Here is a 17,722-nt window from a genome sequence, read left to right as displayed (position 1 = left end):
TGTAAACAAATGGCCAGCTGTCAACGAGTTCATAATCCATGAAACATCAGTAAATATCCTGTTATATGAAATTGGAATGTAACATGTTCAATCACTGTAAATCAATGGCCCTGATCATTTAATTCAATTCACAGGGAATGGAAGGACAAAAGACACAAGTGTAAAGGAATGTGGTTGGACAAGTCACTATTGACAACTTATTATTGGTTACAAAGTGATGAAATGAGGAATGTTCCATGGGTGCCAAAATAAGAAAGTTAAAGATTAGAGAAACTGCTACAAACAGCCTTAGAGTGTATTAAATTACAGCAATGCCTGTGAATTCTTCTAACCTCCTTTGCCAACAGTGCTCCCTCCATCAAGGTTAAAACCAAATATGCAGGAAACTTTGTTGAAAAACTACCTAGATCAAAACTAACATATTCCACAGACACAGATTTATGTCTTACGCTTCTATTGAAAAGTCAGTAGCTCCTTCAGTTTCATTAGGGCGCCGTTCTCGGAATACAACTCTACGCTCTGGCCTCTCTGTTTTTCTCTCAATATCCTGGTTTTCATTTTGTCCTCGCATTTCTGCCCTTTTTGGGCCCCTCTTTGGACCTAAAGAAACATAAGTCCAACATATGCAAAGGTTAAGGCAGTCTAAACAGCTCCAAATATAAGGTCTGAAAAAGGAAAAAATATAGTGCCTTCATAACCAAGGGATATCCCAAAGTCCAAAGCCAATGAGGTACTTTTGAAGTGTAGTCACTGTTCTAATGTAGGAAGCAGCCAGGCATTTTGTTTTTCTTCCTAAAAAAAATGCAACCCACGTTTACAGTGCTGCTCTGAGGTACCTTATCCATTATATCATGATGATATTGACTTGCAGAATTCATACAGGCCAAGACAGGTTTTTTCATAATTCACTGAACCTGAACTCAATGAAACAGATTTATAAATACTAGGAGACCCACAAATCACCATCTTCAAAAGTGACTCCTGCATCAAAATAAGTTAATTATTTCTTGTTGCAGGACGTCTAGCTAGTTTTTTTTAAAATCGCCAACTCGTAAGAAAAAAATCAGCTATGTGTCAGGCACCGCAATTTTTTAATATTTGTTATTGGCCATTTATGCCACAAGGACAATCCACCAGAAACCAATCTCAGTTAAGCTTGCTTGTCTTGCAATGTTAATTTTACTCTATATTAAACTGATAATGAAACAGCATCCTTGTGTATGTCACAGATTTAATTACTATTTTGCAGAACTCCCAAAATCAGAGAGTGCTGTGAGAAATTATTACTCAAACCGTTCTCATGTACCATTTAGCGGTGAAGTTAAGGTAACGATGTACTGACGAAATAGGAACAGAAATGCTTGAAACACTCAGCTGGACAGGTAGCATTTCGAAGGGAGAAATCAAGTTAATGTTTAAGGTCAATGGCCTTTCATCACTATTGATGTAACAGGTTTTAAGCAAGTACAGAGGCAGGGAATTGTGAGGAAAGAGGAGACAGGGAAGAATAAAAGGGAAGATCTGCAAGAGGGCAGAAGACCTTAAATGACAAACGGAATGATTGTGCAAGGCAAAGGGATATGGTGATGGGACAAGTAAAGAAACAAAAAGATGAGTCTAGAGATGGTGCAAATGGGAAATGCAGAAGCATCGCCACAGCTGGTGTACAAAAATGAACTGTGGCAGAGGTTATGATCTGAAATCGTTGAACTCAATATTGAGTCCACAAGACTGTGAAGTGCCTAATCGAAAGACATGGTGTTATTCCCCAAGCTTCTATTGAGCTTCAATGGAATAACATAGGAGGGCAAGGACAGAAAGGGCAAAGTAACCGTCTTTCAGATGAGACGTTAAACCAAGGCCCTATCTGCCTGCTCAGGTGATGTAAGGATCCCACGGCACTATTTCAAAGAAGAGCTGGAGGGTTATCCCTGGTGTCCTGGCCAATATTTATCCTTCAATCAACATCACAAAATGCAAATTATCTGGTCATTATCACAGTGCTGTTGTGAGAGTTTGCAGCACCCACATTACAACAGTGGCTACACTTCAAAAAGTACTTCATTGGGCACAAAGCTCTTGGGAGGCATCCAATGATCATGAAAAGCTCTATAGAAAGAAAGGAAGACTTGCATTTATATCTTTCTCACAAACTTTCCCTTTTGTTTTCTCCACTCCCACACCTGTCTTTTTCCAGTTGACAAAAAGATCATCGACCTGAAACATTTACCTCTCTATAGGAACTGCCTGCCTTGATAAGCATTTCCAGCATCGTCTGTTTTTATTTTGCGATACACCGATGACTTCCTTCCAGGGTTTCAAACAAGGGAGTTTGCTTTAAGTAAAAGTTTAAAGTTGACCTGGTATTCCTTTCCAGTGCCCCATGAAGGTAAGCAAGTGGGCAAACTGCTTAAAAGTCAACTAGTGCTTTTAATAAATATGAATGCACACTGGGGCAAGAAGAGGAATTTTTTAGCAGCCTCTAGACAATCTGGTGTGATACCCTGTTTTAGGCATATTGTGTCTTAAAAAAAATGGAAAGGCCTGGGTAATGAATGCAGAGCTACAACTCAGCAAAAATGAACTCTCACTTCAATGATAAAATTAAGAAACCTATTTCCATTTTACAGCCATTTGCAACAGACCCCAATTGTCAGTCTAATTCCAGTTATCTGCATATCCTTATTTTTAATTTTCAAAAGGCACTTATTTCAAACATTTACCAGTTTTGGCAAAATCCTTCCCTCAAAAAGGAAGTCTGATCCTCAGTGCATGTGGTTCTGAATGGCCCTCCACCCATCACACCCCTCCCCCATCACCACCCCCACACCCATCACCACCCCCACACCCATCACCACCCGCATACCCATCATACCCCTCCCCTCCTCTCTCCCCATTACCACCCCTCCCATCCGCCCTCCCCCATCACCACCCCTCCCTCCCCCCACCCCATCACCACCCCACCCTCCCCCACTACCCCACCCCACCAGCCCTCCCCCCTCATCACCACCCCACCAGCCCTCCCCCATCACCACCCCTTCCCCGGCCCCCATCACCACCCCACCCTCCCTTCCGCCCCCATCACCACCCCACCCTCTCCCCCCCAGTTCATCAGACCCCCCCTCTCCCCCACCTATCAGAACCCCCCTCTCCCCCATCACCCCCCACCTCATCACCCCCCTCTCCCCATCACCCCCCTCTCCTCCCCTGCCATCACCCCATCACCCCCCTCTCCCCCCATCACCACCCCTCCATCTCCCCGCCCCCATCACCACATCTCCCTCCCTCCCCGCCCACTACCCCTCCCCCTGCCCCATCATCACATCTCCCTCCCTCACCCCATCACCACCCCTCCCCCTCTCCCCATCAGCACCCCTCCCCCTCCCCCCATCAGCATCCCTCTCCCCCCCTCCCCCCATCAGCACCCCTCCCCCTCCCATCAGCACCCCTGCCCCCCCTCATCAGCAACCCGCTGCCCCCTCATCAGCACACCTTCCCACCCTCATCAGCACCCCCCTCCCTCCCCCCATCATCAGCACCCCCCCTCCCCCCATCATCAGCACCCCCCCTCCCCTCCCCCCATCAGCACCCCTCTCCCCCCCATCAGCACCTCCGTCCCCCCCCTTCATCAGCACCCCCATCAGCACCCCCCTCCCCCCCATCAGCAACCCCCTCCCCTCCATCAGCACCCCCCTCCCCCCTCCATCAGCACCCCCCTCCCCCCTCCATCAGCACCCCCCTCCCCCCTCCATCAGCACCCCCCTCCCCCCTCCATCAGCACCCTCTCCCCCCCTTCATCAGCTCCCCCCATCAGCACCCCACTCGCCCCCTCATCAGCACCCCTCCCCCCTCCGCCCCCATCAGCACCCCTCCCCCCTTCATCAGCTCCCCCCATCAGCACCCCCCTCCCCCCTCCATCAGCACCCCCCTCCCCACCTCATCAGCACCCCCCTCCCCACCTCATCAGCACAACACTCATCAGCAGCCCCCCCATCAGCACCCCTCTCCCCTCCATCAGCACCCCCCCTCATCAGCACCCTCCTCCCCCCTCCATCAGCACCCCCCTCCCCCCCTTCATCAGCACCCTCTCCCCCCCCTTCATCAGCTCCCCCCATCAGCACCCCCCTCCCCCCCTCATCAGCACCCCTCCCCCTTCCGCCCCCATCAGCACCCCTCCCCCCTTCATCAGCTCCCCCCATCAGCACCCCCCTCCCCCCTCCATCAGCAACCCCCCCTCATCAGCACCCCCCCTCCCCACCTCCTCAGCACCCCCCTCCCCCCCTCATCAGCACAACCCTCATCAGCAGCGCCCCCATCAGCACCCCTCACCCCCTCCCCCCCCCCATCAGCAGCCCCCTCCTCCGCTCATCAGCACCCCCCTCCCCCTCTCATCAGCACCCCCCCACCCCCTCATCAGCACACCTCCCCCCCCAATCAGCAACCCCCCCCCCCCATCAGCACCCTTCCCCCTCCCCCACCAGCAACCTCCTCCCCACCCCTCCCCCCTCATCAGCACCCCCCTCCCCCCCCATCAGCACCCCCCCCCATCAGCACCCCCTCCCCCACATCAGCACCCCCCCTTCATCAGCACCCCCTCCCCCACATCAGCACCCCCCTCCATCAGCACCCCCTCCCCCACATCAGCACCCCCCTCCCCACCCCCCTCCCCACCCCTCCCCCCATCAGCACCCCCCTCCCCACCCCTCTCCACCATCATCAGCACCCCCCACCCCCCCTCATCAGCACCCCCCTCCCCCCTCATCAGCACCCCCCTCCCCCCTCATCAGCACCCCCCTCCCCCCTCATCAGCACCCCCCTCATCAGCACCCCCCTCCCCCCTCATCAGCACCCTCCCCACCCCTCCCCCCCACCACCCTCATCAGCACCCCCTCCCCCCATCAGCAACCCCCTCCCCACCCCTCCCCCCTCATCAGCACCCCCATCCCCCACCCTCATCAGCACCCCCCCCCCCTCCCCCGGGCTCATTAATAAATCCCCAGCTGGCAGCATATCACCAAATGCTGCATTTTATACACAACATGCGCGGACTGATTTTGTTTTAAACAGAAATTCACCCCGAAGCCACATTCGCGCTCCGCGTTGCTCCGACACCTTTGAGGAGAGAATAAAGTTTCACTTCCCCAGTCCCCTCCCTCCCCTTCTCCCTGCTCCTCCCCACACCCCCGGGGTTTGCAGAGTGAGGCCGAGCTCCGGCTGCCCCCCTCCCCCGGGTTTTTTTTAAACATTAACTGGGGTTATAACCCCCCTCCCCCTCCCCCTCCCCCTGCCCAATGCCGCAGAGCCGGGGGCGGGTTACGGACCTTCTCTCCTCTGGCTGCCGCCGCCACCGCTGCCCACGAAGACATTTTCGGTCCCGCCGGCTCCCCCGGGCCTGCTCCCGGCCTCAATCCCGGCCGGGATTTTGCGGGCTTTCTGAGACTCCCTCCTCCCGGCTTTGGCCGCGTTGGAGGAGGCGGCGGCCGCCGAGGTGCTGCCGGAGGCCCCGCTCCCGCTCCCGGCCCCGGCCCTGGTTTTCCGGCCTCCCTCCTCTTTTTTCTTCTTCTGCTTCTTCTCCTCGGCCTCCCGCAGGATATCGAACGGGTCGGACTCGTCGTCCAGCAGCTGGTCGAAGCGGTTGGTGACGGCGCAGCCGAAGGTCTCCTGCATGGCGGCAGCAGGAGCGGCCAGAATAACTCCTTTCATAGCCCGGTTCCGGCCTTACTCCCACCCGCCGCCTTCCCGATCTCACACAGGTTTATAACTATATGGTAGTCGGGCTTTTCCAGCTTTACCGGAGCTCCTCCTCCTCCCGGCCCACACTCGCCAATATGGCGCCTTTATTTACCTCCCTCCCCCTTTCACACAGGCTGCAACCCAACTCTCTGACTGACCCTCCGCAACCGCAACCGCCTTTTATTATAGTTCAACATCACCTCAAAGTAAAACCACCGTTTCCCCACTTTCACCAATTCTTTCAAGTATCTCTCCCCCCCCCCCCCCCCCCCCGACCTTTTGTGTGTTTTTTTTTGTTTGTTTTCTAATTCTGCCTAATGTTTTGTACTGGTTATATTCGCCTAAATGGATAATACAAAACTCTCATTTTAAGCCCCCTTTTATGTATTTGCTGTTTCGAGTTTATTTTTATTCCACTCTCCAACAAAAAAAAAATGTATCTTTATTTTATTTTTACTCTCCGTCCGAAGAATATCACACTCTTCTCCCCAGAATTGGTCAAGCTGGAAGAGGTGTATTTTATAACAGTCCAGCCGCTTTTTACAAAAAAGTAATGGTATTCTAGAAAATGCAGGAAGTTCTGTCAACAGGTGTAAGAATTCATTTAAAAAAGTATAAATGGTCATTTGTACATTTTATACTATTTATCACACCTCTTAAAGAGGTCCTAAAGTACTGCACACACCATGAATTACTTTGAACTGGAGTAACTGTTTTGTTAGGTAAACGGAGGAAGTCAACTTGTATACAGCAAGAGTTGGATGACCAGTTCATTTGTTTTTACTCTGAGGCAATATTGCTAATCATTAAATAAAGCTGGTATTACTATGAACAATACTGCACTGGTGAAATTATTCCTAACGGTTACCATCGGGATTTAATAATTCATTGCATTCTATTCCTTTTTATTGTTGTAACAAGACAGTAATATCAAGCGATTCAAATTATATCATAAACCATAAGGGGAAAGCTCAAGTGTTTTACAATACATTTGAAGAGAATGTTGTTAGCAAATCATTCATTATATTCATTAATATTTGTAATTAAATAATAGTTAACGTGCCATGAAAGAATAAAACAAAACTCTTGCCTCTGGTTCAAAATATAGTAGTTAGGACTAAGCGCAGTGAAGTAGAGGATGGGAGATAATTGGATCTGGGAATACAGACGTAATTCAAGGGAACTGTAACACAGTGGTGATGTTACCGCGCAGAGACCCAGACTAATGCTCTGGGGGCATTAGTTCAAACCCTCCCATGCCAACTGGGGGAATTTAAATTAAATTAATTAATAAATCTGGAATAAAAAGCTAGTCTCGATAGTGGTGATCATGAAACAACTGGATTGTGGTAAAAACCCACCTGTTTCACTAATGTCCTTTATGAAAGAAAATCTGCTGTCCTTACCCAGTCTGGTCTATAGGTGACTCCAAACCTATAGCAATGTGGGTAACTCAGCACTCAGCTATGTCAAGATTAAATAAGAATAAGATCAGACAGACCACCTGGCATCGACCTAGGCACTGGACCAGTCGACACTGCAAAGTCCCCTTCATTAACATCTGTGTACTTGTGCCAAACTTGGGAGAGCTGTCCCAAAGACTAGTCAACGAATGTCAGGAAGATATAATAATGTTATTGGAATTTATTGTGATATTGTAAATAGTGGTACCTGTGTCTATAAGTGTCTGTGTGTGTATGTGTGAGACTTAATTGGATTAAAGGAAGCTGGTCTGAAGGCTTTGATGTATTATAAGATAAACTTGGTTTGAAATGTTAAGTAGGTAAACATGAAGGAAGTTTAGAATGTAAGGTGTACAAGGACATTTGCATTTTTAAGTAAACCAGACTAGATTGTTTTCAAAGGAGCAGTGAAATGTGTTCAGGGTATCATGTTTCTTTGCCTGGATCTTTTAAAATCTACATGTCTTACTGTTGCTTTAACTGGGAGTCAGATTAATTAGGGGATTTAGAAGTTATAGTACTAATTTGTAGACATTTGTGTGTGCTTAAAACCATTCATCTTATTAATAAATATTTAGTTTTGTAAAAAACCTATAAGGCTTGGTGGTCTTATTACTACTGAAGTCAAAGCCAGCATCTCGAAACATACAAATTGCAAAAATTGTTGTGACAGTTGTCTCAAGTTTCCCTCTGGGATTTGAACAACTCAGCATTTACCATCAGCTGTGCCATAACATAGCTGGGGGCTCATCCGGGACATATTTAAAATTGCTTGATTGGATTTGAGTTGGTGTATCATAAGGTTTTAAGTACAAGACCTTGCCAGCGACGCTCACATCACATGAAAGAATTAAAAAAAACTCTTGCCTTTGAATTATAATGTTATGAATTCTAATTGCACTCCATATGTGCTGACACTTACAGTGCAATTCTCATAACCCTGCAATGAAATTTCAGCCGATATTATATATGCAAACCCAGAGAAGGGTTTGAACCCCCAACCTTCTGATCTAGGGGTAAGAATGCTGCTTCTGAGTCAAGGTTGACCATAAATAAAGGGAAAAAAATATAAAAACAAAAAAACTGCAGATGCTGGAAATCCAAAACAAAAACAGAATTACCTGGAAAAACTCAGCAGGTCTGGCAGCATCGGCGGAGAAGAAAAGATTTGACGTCTCGAGTCCTCATGACCCTTCGACAGAACTTGAGTGAGCCCAAGAAATGGGTGAAATATAAGCTGGTTTAAGGTGTGTGTGGGGGTTGGGGGGAGAGAGAGAGAGAGAGAGAAGTGGAGGGGGTTGGTGTGGTTGTAGGGACAAACAAGCAGTAATAGAAGCAGATCATCAAAAGATGTCACAAACAACAGAACAAAAGAACACATAGGTGTTAAAGTTGGTGATATTCATGCTCCCGTCAGGACTTGGAAAAATTTATTAATTTTGCTTCCAATCTCCACCCCTCCATCATTTTCTCGTGGTCCATCTCTGACACTTCCCTTCCCTTCCTTGACCTCTCTGTCTCAATCTCTGGTGATAGACTGTCCACCAATATCCATTACAAACCTACCGATTCCCACAGCTACTTCGACTACAGCTCCTCACACCCCGCTTCCTGTAAGGACTCCATCCCATTCTCTCAGTTCCTTCGCCTCCGTCGCATCTGTTCCGATGATGCTACCTTCAAAAACAGTTCCTCTGACATGTCCTCTTTCTTCCTTAACCGAGGTTTTCCACCCACAGTCGTTGACAGGGCCCTCAACCGTGTCCGGCCCATCTCCCGCGCATCCGCCCTCACGCCTTCTCCTCCCTCCCAGAAACATGATAGCGTCCCCCTTGTCCTCACTTATCACCCCACCAGCCTCCGCATTCAAAGAATCATCCTCCGCCATTTCCGCCAACTCCATCATGATGCCACCACCAAACACATCTTCCCTTCACCTCCCCTATCGGCATTCTGTAGGGATCACTCCCTCCGGGACACCCTGGTTCACTCCTCCATCACCCCCTACGCCTCAACCCCCTCCTATGGCACCACCCCATGCCCAAGCAAAAGATGTAACACCTGCCCCTTCACTTCCTCTCTCCTCACTGTCCAAGGGCCCAAACACTCCTTTCAAGTGAAGCAGCATTTCACTTGCATTTCCCCCAACTTAGTCTACTGCATTCGTTGCTCCCAATGTGGTCTCCTCTACATTGGAGAGACCAAACGTAAACTGGGCAACCGCTTTGCAGAACACCTGCGGTCTGTCCGCAAGAATGACCCAAACCTCCCTGTCGCTTGCCATTTTAACACTCCACCCTGCTCTCTTGCCCACATGTCTGTCCTTGGCTTGCTGCATTGTTCCAGTGAAGCCCAACGCAAACTGGAGGAACAACACCTCATCTTCCGACTAGGCACTTTACAGCCTTCCGGACTGAATATTGAATTCAACAACTTTAGGTCTTGACCTCCCTCCTCCATCCTCACCCCCTTTCTGTTTCCCCCTTCCTTTTGTTCTTTCCAATAAATTATATAGATTTTTCTTTTCCCACCTATTTCCATTATTTTTAAATATTTTAAAATCTTTTATGCTCCCCCCACCCCCACTAGAGCTATACCTTAAGTGCCCTACCATCCATTCTTAATTAGCACATTCGTTTAGATAATATCACCAACTTTAACACCTATGTGTTCTTTTGTTCTGTTGTTTGTGACATCTTTTGATGATCTGCTTTTATTACTGCTTGTTTGTCCCTACAACCACACCAACCCCCTCCACTTCTCTCTCTCTCTCTCTCTCCCCCCCCCCCAACCACACACACACACACACACACACACACCTTAAACCAGCTTTTATTTCACCCCTTTCTTGGACTCACTCAAGTTCTGTCGAAGGATGATGAGGACTCGAAACGTCAACTCTTTTCTTCTCCGCCGATGCTGCCAGACCTGCTGAGTTTTTCCAGGTAATTCTGTTTTTGTTTATAAATAAAGGGAAGGTGTGTAGGAATGAACCCAGAAGAAAAATAAAGAAAAAAAAGCCCTTATCTAGAAAATGAATGAATAAATTAGGAGGCACAGCTTGGAATGTAATTAAGTAACTATGGTTGGATGAATGGATCCGGTTGGAATAACTAAATAGAAGCTAAATAGAAAGGGAAATGTACCAGATAATAAATGGTACCAAGTAGAAATAAAAGGAAAGTGAAGAGGAATAGTTCAGGTCGGAAAGAATAAAATTAACAGGAGGAAGAAAAGAGTAATGATGAAGCTGAGGAAGAAGTCATACATGCTAAAAAGATTTTAAGTGAAAATAATCAAAGATGTGTTCAGCAACAATGAAGTGTTAAAGTGCTTTTTGATTGAATTCAGAAAAACATGGAGCTCATTGGAATGCATTCATGAGCTTTAGCTACTCCAGATGTGTTCTCATGAAACTCATAGATAATTATTCTATAAACCATGAGAATCATTCAGAAGTGTCCCCATCAACATAATTATAGTTCCATTAAAATCAAAAACAAACACTTTAACATGCCTGTAAGTCAACTCAAATATAGTGAAATGTCCTATATAATGTTTCCAGCCATGTCCCAGTGGTAGCATAAAAGCAAAATACTGCAGATGCTGGAAATCTGAAATAAAAAAAGAAAGTGCTGGAAAAACTCAGCAGATCTGGCAGCATCTGTGGAGAGAGAAACAGAGTGAATAATACAAGTCCATATGTGTGGGCTGGAAACATTAACTCTGTTCCTCTCTCCACAGATGCTGCCAGATCTGCTGAGTTTTTCCAGCATTTTCTATTTTTATCCCAGCGGTAGCACTCTGGCCTCTGGGTCATAAGATTGTGTGTTCAAGTCTCACATCAGAGAATACAAAATTAAAACTAACACTTCAATGCTGTACTAAGGTAGTACTTGCACTGTCAGAAGTGTCATCTTCCAGGTGAGATTTTAAACCAAACCTCTTCTGCCCTTTCAGTTGGACATACATGGCACTATATAACGAAAAGCAGGAGAGTTGTTTCCTGTGTCCTGGCCACTAATTTTTCCTCAAATGATATAACTAAAACAGATTAACTGATGTGTTCAAATTGACTACCATGTTTCCTCCACTACAACAGTGGCTATACATCAAAGGTATTTCTTTGGCTGTAAAGTGCTTTGGGAATAAATGTTGGCCAGAACTTTAGGAAAACACCCCTGTTCATTTTCAAATATTGTTCATATCCACATAAACAAGCAGGCAAGTTCTTGGTTTAAAATATCATTCAAAGGATAATGCCAGCAATAATAAACTACTCCCTCAGTGCTGCACTGAATTAAATGTTTCTTTTGTCACAATTGAATCTCTATATGTTTACAGCAGAAGCATGATCACAAATTTTCTGTTATTTGGCAGGGATGAAGCAACAGAATTTGGTTCAAGGTTCAGTGAAAAACTGTGCCTCTAATCATAAAACATTTAATCTTTGTCTGTATACTAAATAAGTCTCTTAATTGCACTCCCAGTTCAAACAGCAATGGAAGCAAGCTCAGTGGTGTAATCTATGGTGCAAAATATGTAGTCAATTTCAGTTCAGGCCTTCAAACTGAAAAAGAAAAGAATACATAACATATAAACTACAATGTAGAAGTCTGAAGATACCAAGTGTTTTACTAGTGCTATCAGTAATGTATGAGTTCTTTCTATTCATTTGTACTCTGGAGGTCCTTGGCTCATTGTCTGCTGATTCCTCATCTTGGGCTTTTTTGTGGTAGTCTGTGGTGGTTTAGCAATTGCCTCCTACTCTCAGAGCTAGGGTGAGGAGCCTGCTGGGCACCAAGTCCAGCTTAGTTGAAATGGGAATTGAAGCTATGCTATTAGTACTGCATTATTCTGAGTCACATGGTAGTCATCCAGCAGACTGAGCTAACACCCCAATTCTTGCACTTATCTTTTTTTGTCCTTTTACCTTGCTAGTTGGTGACACTGAACAAGGGGACTCTCAATGTGCATAGTGAAATTTCATTTCTATGAGAGTATTGATAAAGGTCACAGCAACATTTACAGGAGTACTTCAAGATATGGCTCTCTACCTTTTTGAGTATATATGCAGAAAAAAAATACCCATTTTCATTTAAATGGAAAACTAATATATTTTATGTCGATTGCACCTCTATAGAGGTCCTCCAGTTGGGTTGCCATCTAGTTGCCATTTCTGAAGCCTGATGCAGAACATCTTATTGTTTTCCTTTGTTTCCAGTAGATTCGTGGAGAGTTCTTGCAGCCAAGATTCAGGGTTAAAGTATCATATTCCTTCAGAAATTACGCTGTATATCATGTTAAGAAATTTATTAAAATGTGATATGAATACTGTTTCTAGAATAAGGGTAGGATTGTGGACAATTATCCCCACCTGTCTGTAATTAAGCAACTGGTTTTAACTGGATTAAAAATTAAGCTTTGCTAGAAGCTTGGTTGAGGCAGGAGACTGGCCAGGAGAGCATACAAATTGGTGAGACTGGAGGTGACACAGGCCTGAATGGGACATGCTATCATACTATAATTGAGCTATAGTAGGGGCAGAGGTGGGAAATATAGAGCTGGAGGTAGATAGTCTGAATGACCAGCTTCATCTTGAGTCAGTAGCTGGGGGTGTTAATAGGGTATGATTTTGTGACAGGAGCTGGAGATGTTGGCTTCGGTCTTCTCAATGTTTAATGGGAGGATATTGTGATTCATCCAAAACTAGATGACAGCACAGGGGCAATGCAAGAGTCTAAAGAGCTGGTGGAGAGGTAGAACTGTGTGTTATCAGCACACGTGTGGAAGCAGATCCCATGTCTACAGATGCTGTTACCCTGCTTAGCAAGTTCATGAGGAAGAGAAGGGAGCAAAGGACTGATCTGTGGGGATTTACCAGAGCTGCCTCTTAGAGGCTGAATCTACAGGTCAAATATCCTTTTTCCATGCATCCAACATATATGAACACATCCAAAATTGGAACTTTTTTTGAAAAGTTAATTTGTATGTTAATAAAACAATGTAATATTGCATTACAGGTGTAATAAGTGTTGAAAGGTAAGAAGTAGGGTGTGTGAGGGTTGGCAAATAGAGAACCAACCTAGTATTTGTACACTATAACTGGTGTAGGATTAGGCTATTGTAATGTGAATAGGCCTAGGCCAACGTATATACGGTAGATCCGAAAACCAGAAATATCTGGAAACTGAAACGTAATTGGCCCCAAGAGTTTCGGATAAAGGATACTCGACCTGTATTTTAAAGAAACTCAACGATCTATCACAGCAACAACATTTCTGCATGTACAGAATATAGAGCAGGTAACACATATTCTAAACATCAAATAAAGACTGTCTGCCCAAGAAATTACTATTGTGCAAGATTTCCCTGTTTGGAATAATTTCTAATACTGCCGTAGCCAAAGAACACATGTGATGTAACCTTTCCAGGTATGGGAAAGAAGGAGCAAGTAGCCTAAAGATAAAATGGTGCGATGGTAAAAAGTGAATTATTTTGGTGTATTTGATGCACAATGCAGAGAAAAAATTGATGGTCCATTATTGACAATTACATTTACAACAACTTTGAATCTCTTTGTCACTGTGCCCTTTCAATCTACTAGGGATTACATTGGTGTTAATCAGAGTACAATGTCATTATCTACACAGAAGGCAGTTAAACATCTTCACATTTATTTTTAAAATGACTTTTAAGCACTCAGGATTCATTGCACACAAATTCAAGTAACATACAGTACAACTATCATATAGACTACATCAGCAGAAAAAGATTTCAATGGCGATGGAGAAACTTTTAGAGTCAATGTGCGGAGTTTAAACTGCTGGGGGATTTGGGTGGTGGGGGGGGGCATGGTCAACTGCAACAGGGGATTAAATACCCAAAAAAGTGGCGTTAGGTTGGGAACTCGATATGATTCTGTCCACTTTCTTATTTAACCCAGGTGACTTTGCAAGTGGGAAACCCCTGTGGAGCTGTCAGGTAAGTAATTTTGATATAGGAATGGATGATTAATTTAGGATTTAATCCAGAATTTTGAGTTTAACAGCTAGGGCACAGATTGCCAAAGCTATATAGAAATTTTCGGAGTCAACAACGCAAGAGCACAGTAGGAAATCATTATTTAATGAAACTGGGAGACTAGAAAGCCTTTGAAGAATGAAACTGCAAAGGTTATGGCAGCCATTGTGGAAATGGACCTGTTCTGAGGGCCTGATTTCACTGCTTTCAAGGTGATTTTCAACTTTTTCGAAGTCACTTTACCTAGTTTGGACTTTACTCAGCTTGATTGAACTTCTTTGCTGTTAGCTTTCACTGCAGCATGGGAGTAGCTTGTGTAGCCATAGGGACCTCTGATGAGGAGCAAGAAAAGGAACCGCACTAGAAGCGGCACCAGATCGCAGCAAAAATAGCAAGAGTACCAGCAGCAGCAGGAAAAGCTTCAATACAATAGCAGCTGTTTTCTTTGTAGCCACAAGCCACTCCATCAGACAGAGGTGATGGATACAGAGTTCGAGCTCAAAGGAGGTGATGTTCCCCTGCAAAAACAAAAATACCTGGAAAAACTCAACAAGTCTGGCAGCATCTGCTGAGAGGAGCAGAGGTAATGTTTCAAGTCTGAATGACCCTTCAAGAGAACTAAGTAAAAATAGAAGAGAGGTGAAATATAAGCTGGTTTAAGGTTGGGGGGATGGGACAAGTAGAGCCAGTGATAGGTGGAGATAACCCAAAAGATGTCACAGACAAAAGGACAAAGAGGTGCTAAAGGTGGTAATATTATCTAAGGAATGTGCTAATTAAGGGTAGAAAGCAGGACAAGCAAAGTACAGATAGCCCTAGTGGGGGTGAGTTGAAGGAATCGAAAAAGGCTAAAAGGTAGAGATAAAACAATGGTTGGAAATATATCTAAAAATAATGGAAATAGGTGGGAAAAGAAAAATCTATATAAATTATTGGGAAAAGACGGGGGGATCAGAAAGGGGTGGGGATGGAGGAGAGAGTCATGATCTAAAATTGTTGAACTCAATATTCAGTCCGGAAGGCTGTAAAATGCCTAGTCGGAAGATGAGGTGCTGTTCTTCCAGTTTGTGTTGAACTTCACTGGAACAATGCAGCAGGCCAAGGACAGACATGTGGACATGAGAGCAGGGTGGAGTGTTGAAATGGCAAGTGACAGGGAGGTCTGGGTCATGCTTGTGGACAGACCGAAGCTGTTCTGCAAAGCGGTCACCCAGTCTGCGTTTGTCTCTCCAGTGTCGAGGAAACCGCATTGGGAGCAGCGAATGCAGTAGACTAAATTGAGGGAAGTGCAAGTGAAATGCTGCTTCACTTGAAAAGAGTGTTTGGACCCTTGGACAGTGAGGACAGGGGAAGTGAAAGGGGGAAGGGCTATCGGTACCTTGCTTGTCCTGCTTCCTGCCCTTAATTAGCACATTCCTTAGATAATATCACCACCTTAACACCTCTTTGTCCTTTTGTCTGTGACATCTTTTCGTTATCTCCACCTATCACTGGCTCTACCTGTCCCACCGCCCCCCACCCCCGCCCCTTAAACCAGCTTATATTTCACCTCTCTTCTATTTTTACTTAGTTCTTTTGAAGGGTCATTCGGACTCGAAACATTAATTGTGTTCCTCTCCACAGATACTGCCAGACTTGCTGAGTTTTTCCAGGTATTTTTGTTTTTGCTTTGGATTTCCAGCATCCACAGTTTTTTGCTTTTATCTTGATGTTCCCCTGCACATGGTATACAGACAAAGGATGAGCTTCCTGGTTATGACAGAGCACCAGTGCCTCAGGGGACTCAGGCTTTCATGGCAGGTCATTGCTGAGATCTGCAGCCTCCTGGAAGAAAGCCTTCTTCATACCTGCTTCAATGACAAACAGGTTCCCAACCCCTGACTAGTTTTTCCACTGTGTAGGGTCTATTTAGATAAAATTCCACCCAAAATCCGAGACAAATTGTTTGGTATTTGGAAGACTATTGGTGACGAAATGAAAATCAGCATGGATTTCTTAAAGGCATATTGTGCTTGACTTAATTCATTGACTCTGTTTATGAAGTAACAGGGTAGTGTATTTGTTGTCTTGTATATGGATTTTCAAAAGATAACAGAAGGAATTTTGCCAGCCCCCATGAGGTGGGCCCATGGAGGAGGGGGTGCAGTAAATTCATGGAGAACCATACTGAATTAGCTCCCCGACCATGTCCTGGCAGCGGGGAATTTTACCAGCAGTGGGACCAGCTTCGGACAGGCTTTCTGACACAAGGTGTGGGATGGGGGGGGGAGCAAATTTAAGTATCGTTATGAAGCTGGACTTTACAAGCCAGTTATGTTTTAAAATGTTGCCTTCAATATAAGGTAAAATTGAGAAATCCAGAAGCACCCTAGTTTGGAAATGTGCCTATGGCCTAGTTGCCAAAAGGGAGAAACTCAAACAGAAATCTTTTGAAATATCGAGTGACAGTTTTCGTACCTTTACACAGTATCTCACAGGAATGGGCCAGCTGTTTTCTGAGATACAAGGTGAGATGAAGAGGATACTGCTGTGTGGAAAAGCGAAGCAGTTACTGCTGTGGAGAAGCAGAGAAGAACTGTTTTGTGTTAACAGCCAAGCAGGATGTTTGTAAGAGTTTGTTTTCTATTCAAAACAGATGGGACTTTTGGAGATTTAAGGAACAAGGAGTCGCCAACATGGGCCTTGCTGGTGAAAATCAGATCTGGATGACTTGGGCTGAGTGGAACAATTTTCAAAGGACACTGGAAGTTTTGACCTAACGTGGCAGGGAGAAGTGAGCCTGCTGGAGAATGTTTCTATAATGCTATTTATGTCTGCCAGAAGTGCAATGCGTAGCAAAAAGGTTGTAAGATGTACTTTGGTTGTGTTAGTTAATGCAAAAATACCTTTCTTTAGTTTGGCTACATTAGTTGCCTGTTATGTAATGTTTGATCCTTGATGATTTTAATTTGTTTGTTACAGTAAAAATCTTAAAACGTGAAATGTTGTCCTTTAGTTCTTTCCATTGGTTCTTGGAAATACATCTCCTAAAAAATTATCAGTCTCTACAGAGATTGTAACAATATTCAAATGCTCTACCACCACCATTTTTGCTGCTCCACCAAGTGGGAGGCTGCCAGTTGAATGAAGGTGGCCTCCCAGCAGCAACCCAGGGGAGAAGTAATTTTTTATTCAAAGAGGGGCCACAGGCAGGGACGCCAGTCCCCATGGCTCCAGTGATCACAGTAATGGATCCCTTATCTGGTGTCCCAAAATCCGGAAGGACCCAAAAACCTGGTGTCCTGAGTAGCAATTTGAATAAAACCCTTTGATTCTTTACTTTTTGTACCTTATTTTATGTATGATAAGTACATGCTAGGCCGAGGACCCAAAATCCGCAAAATCACCAGATTTGGCACACATCCGGTCCCGAGTTTTCCGGATCCAGTATCTCAAAGTGATTTCCCCTTCTTCAATATAATATTTATTTCTCTTAGAGTTTTTTTTCAACCTTCCTGATATAG

General features: G+C 45.1%; 2 protein-coding genes across 3 annotated transcripts in view; one reads left to right on the top strand and one right to left on the bottom strand.

The window, feature by feature from the left end:
- zgc:103482 (uncharacterized protein LOC450001 homolog) overlaps nucleotides 1-5,828 on the bottom strand; it is a 36,609-nt gene extending 30,781 nt beyond the window's left edge. For both annotated transcript variants that reach the window (XM_041186567.1, XM_041186568.1), the window contains exons 1-2: nucleotides 5,322-5,828; nucleotides 450-600 (exon numbers count right to left, since the gene is read on the bottom strand). In XM_041186567.1, the coding sequence (XP_041042501.1) occupies nucleotides 450-600; nucleotides 5,322-5,703 (533 nt within the window). In that variant the 5' untranslated portion in view covers nucleotides 5,704-5,828. The remainder of the gene's footprint in view (nucleotides 1-449; nucleotides 601-5,321) is intronic.
- LOC121277288 (dual specificity protein phosphatase CDC14A-like) overlaps nucleotides 1-16,894 on the top strand; it is a 237,217-nt gene extending 220,323 nt beyond the window's left edge. The window contains exons 15-16 of the mRNA XM_041186563.1: nucleotides 14,143-14,180; nucleotides 16,855-16,894. Coding sequence (XP_041042497.1) covers nucleotides 14,143-14,146 — 4 coding nt within the window. The 3' untranslated portion in view covers nucleotides 14,147-14,180; nucleotides 16,855-16,894. The remainder of the gene's footprint in view (nucleotides 1-14,142; nucleotides 14,181-16,854) is intronic.
- Nucleotides 16,895-17,722: the final 828 nt, after the last annotated feature.

The sequence above is a fragment of the Carcharodon carcharias genome, chromosome 4 (genome assembly GCF_017639515.1).
Source record: "Carcharodon carcharias isolate sCarCar2 chromosome 4, sCarCar2.pri, whole genome shotgun sequence".
NCBI lineage: Eukaryota > Metazoa > Chordata > Chondrichthyes > Lamniformes > Lamnidae > Carcharodon > Carcharodon carcharias.
Note: the sequence above shows the minus strand (reverse complement) of the source record. Positions and strands in the feature narration are given on the sequence as shown.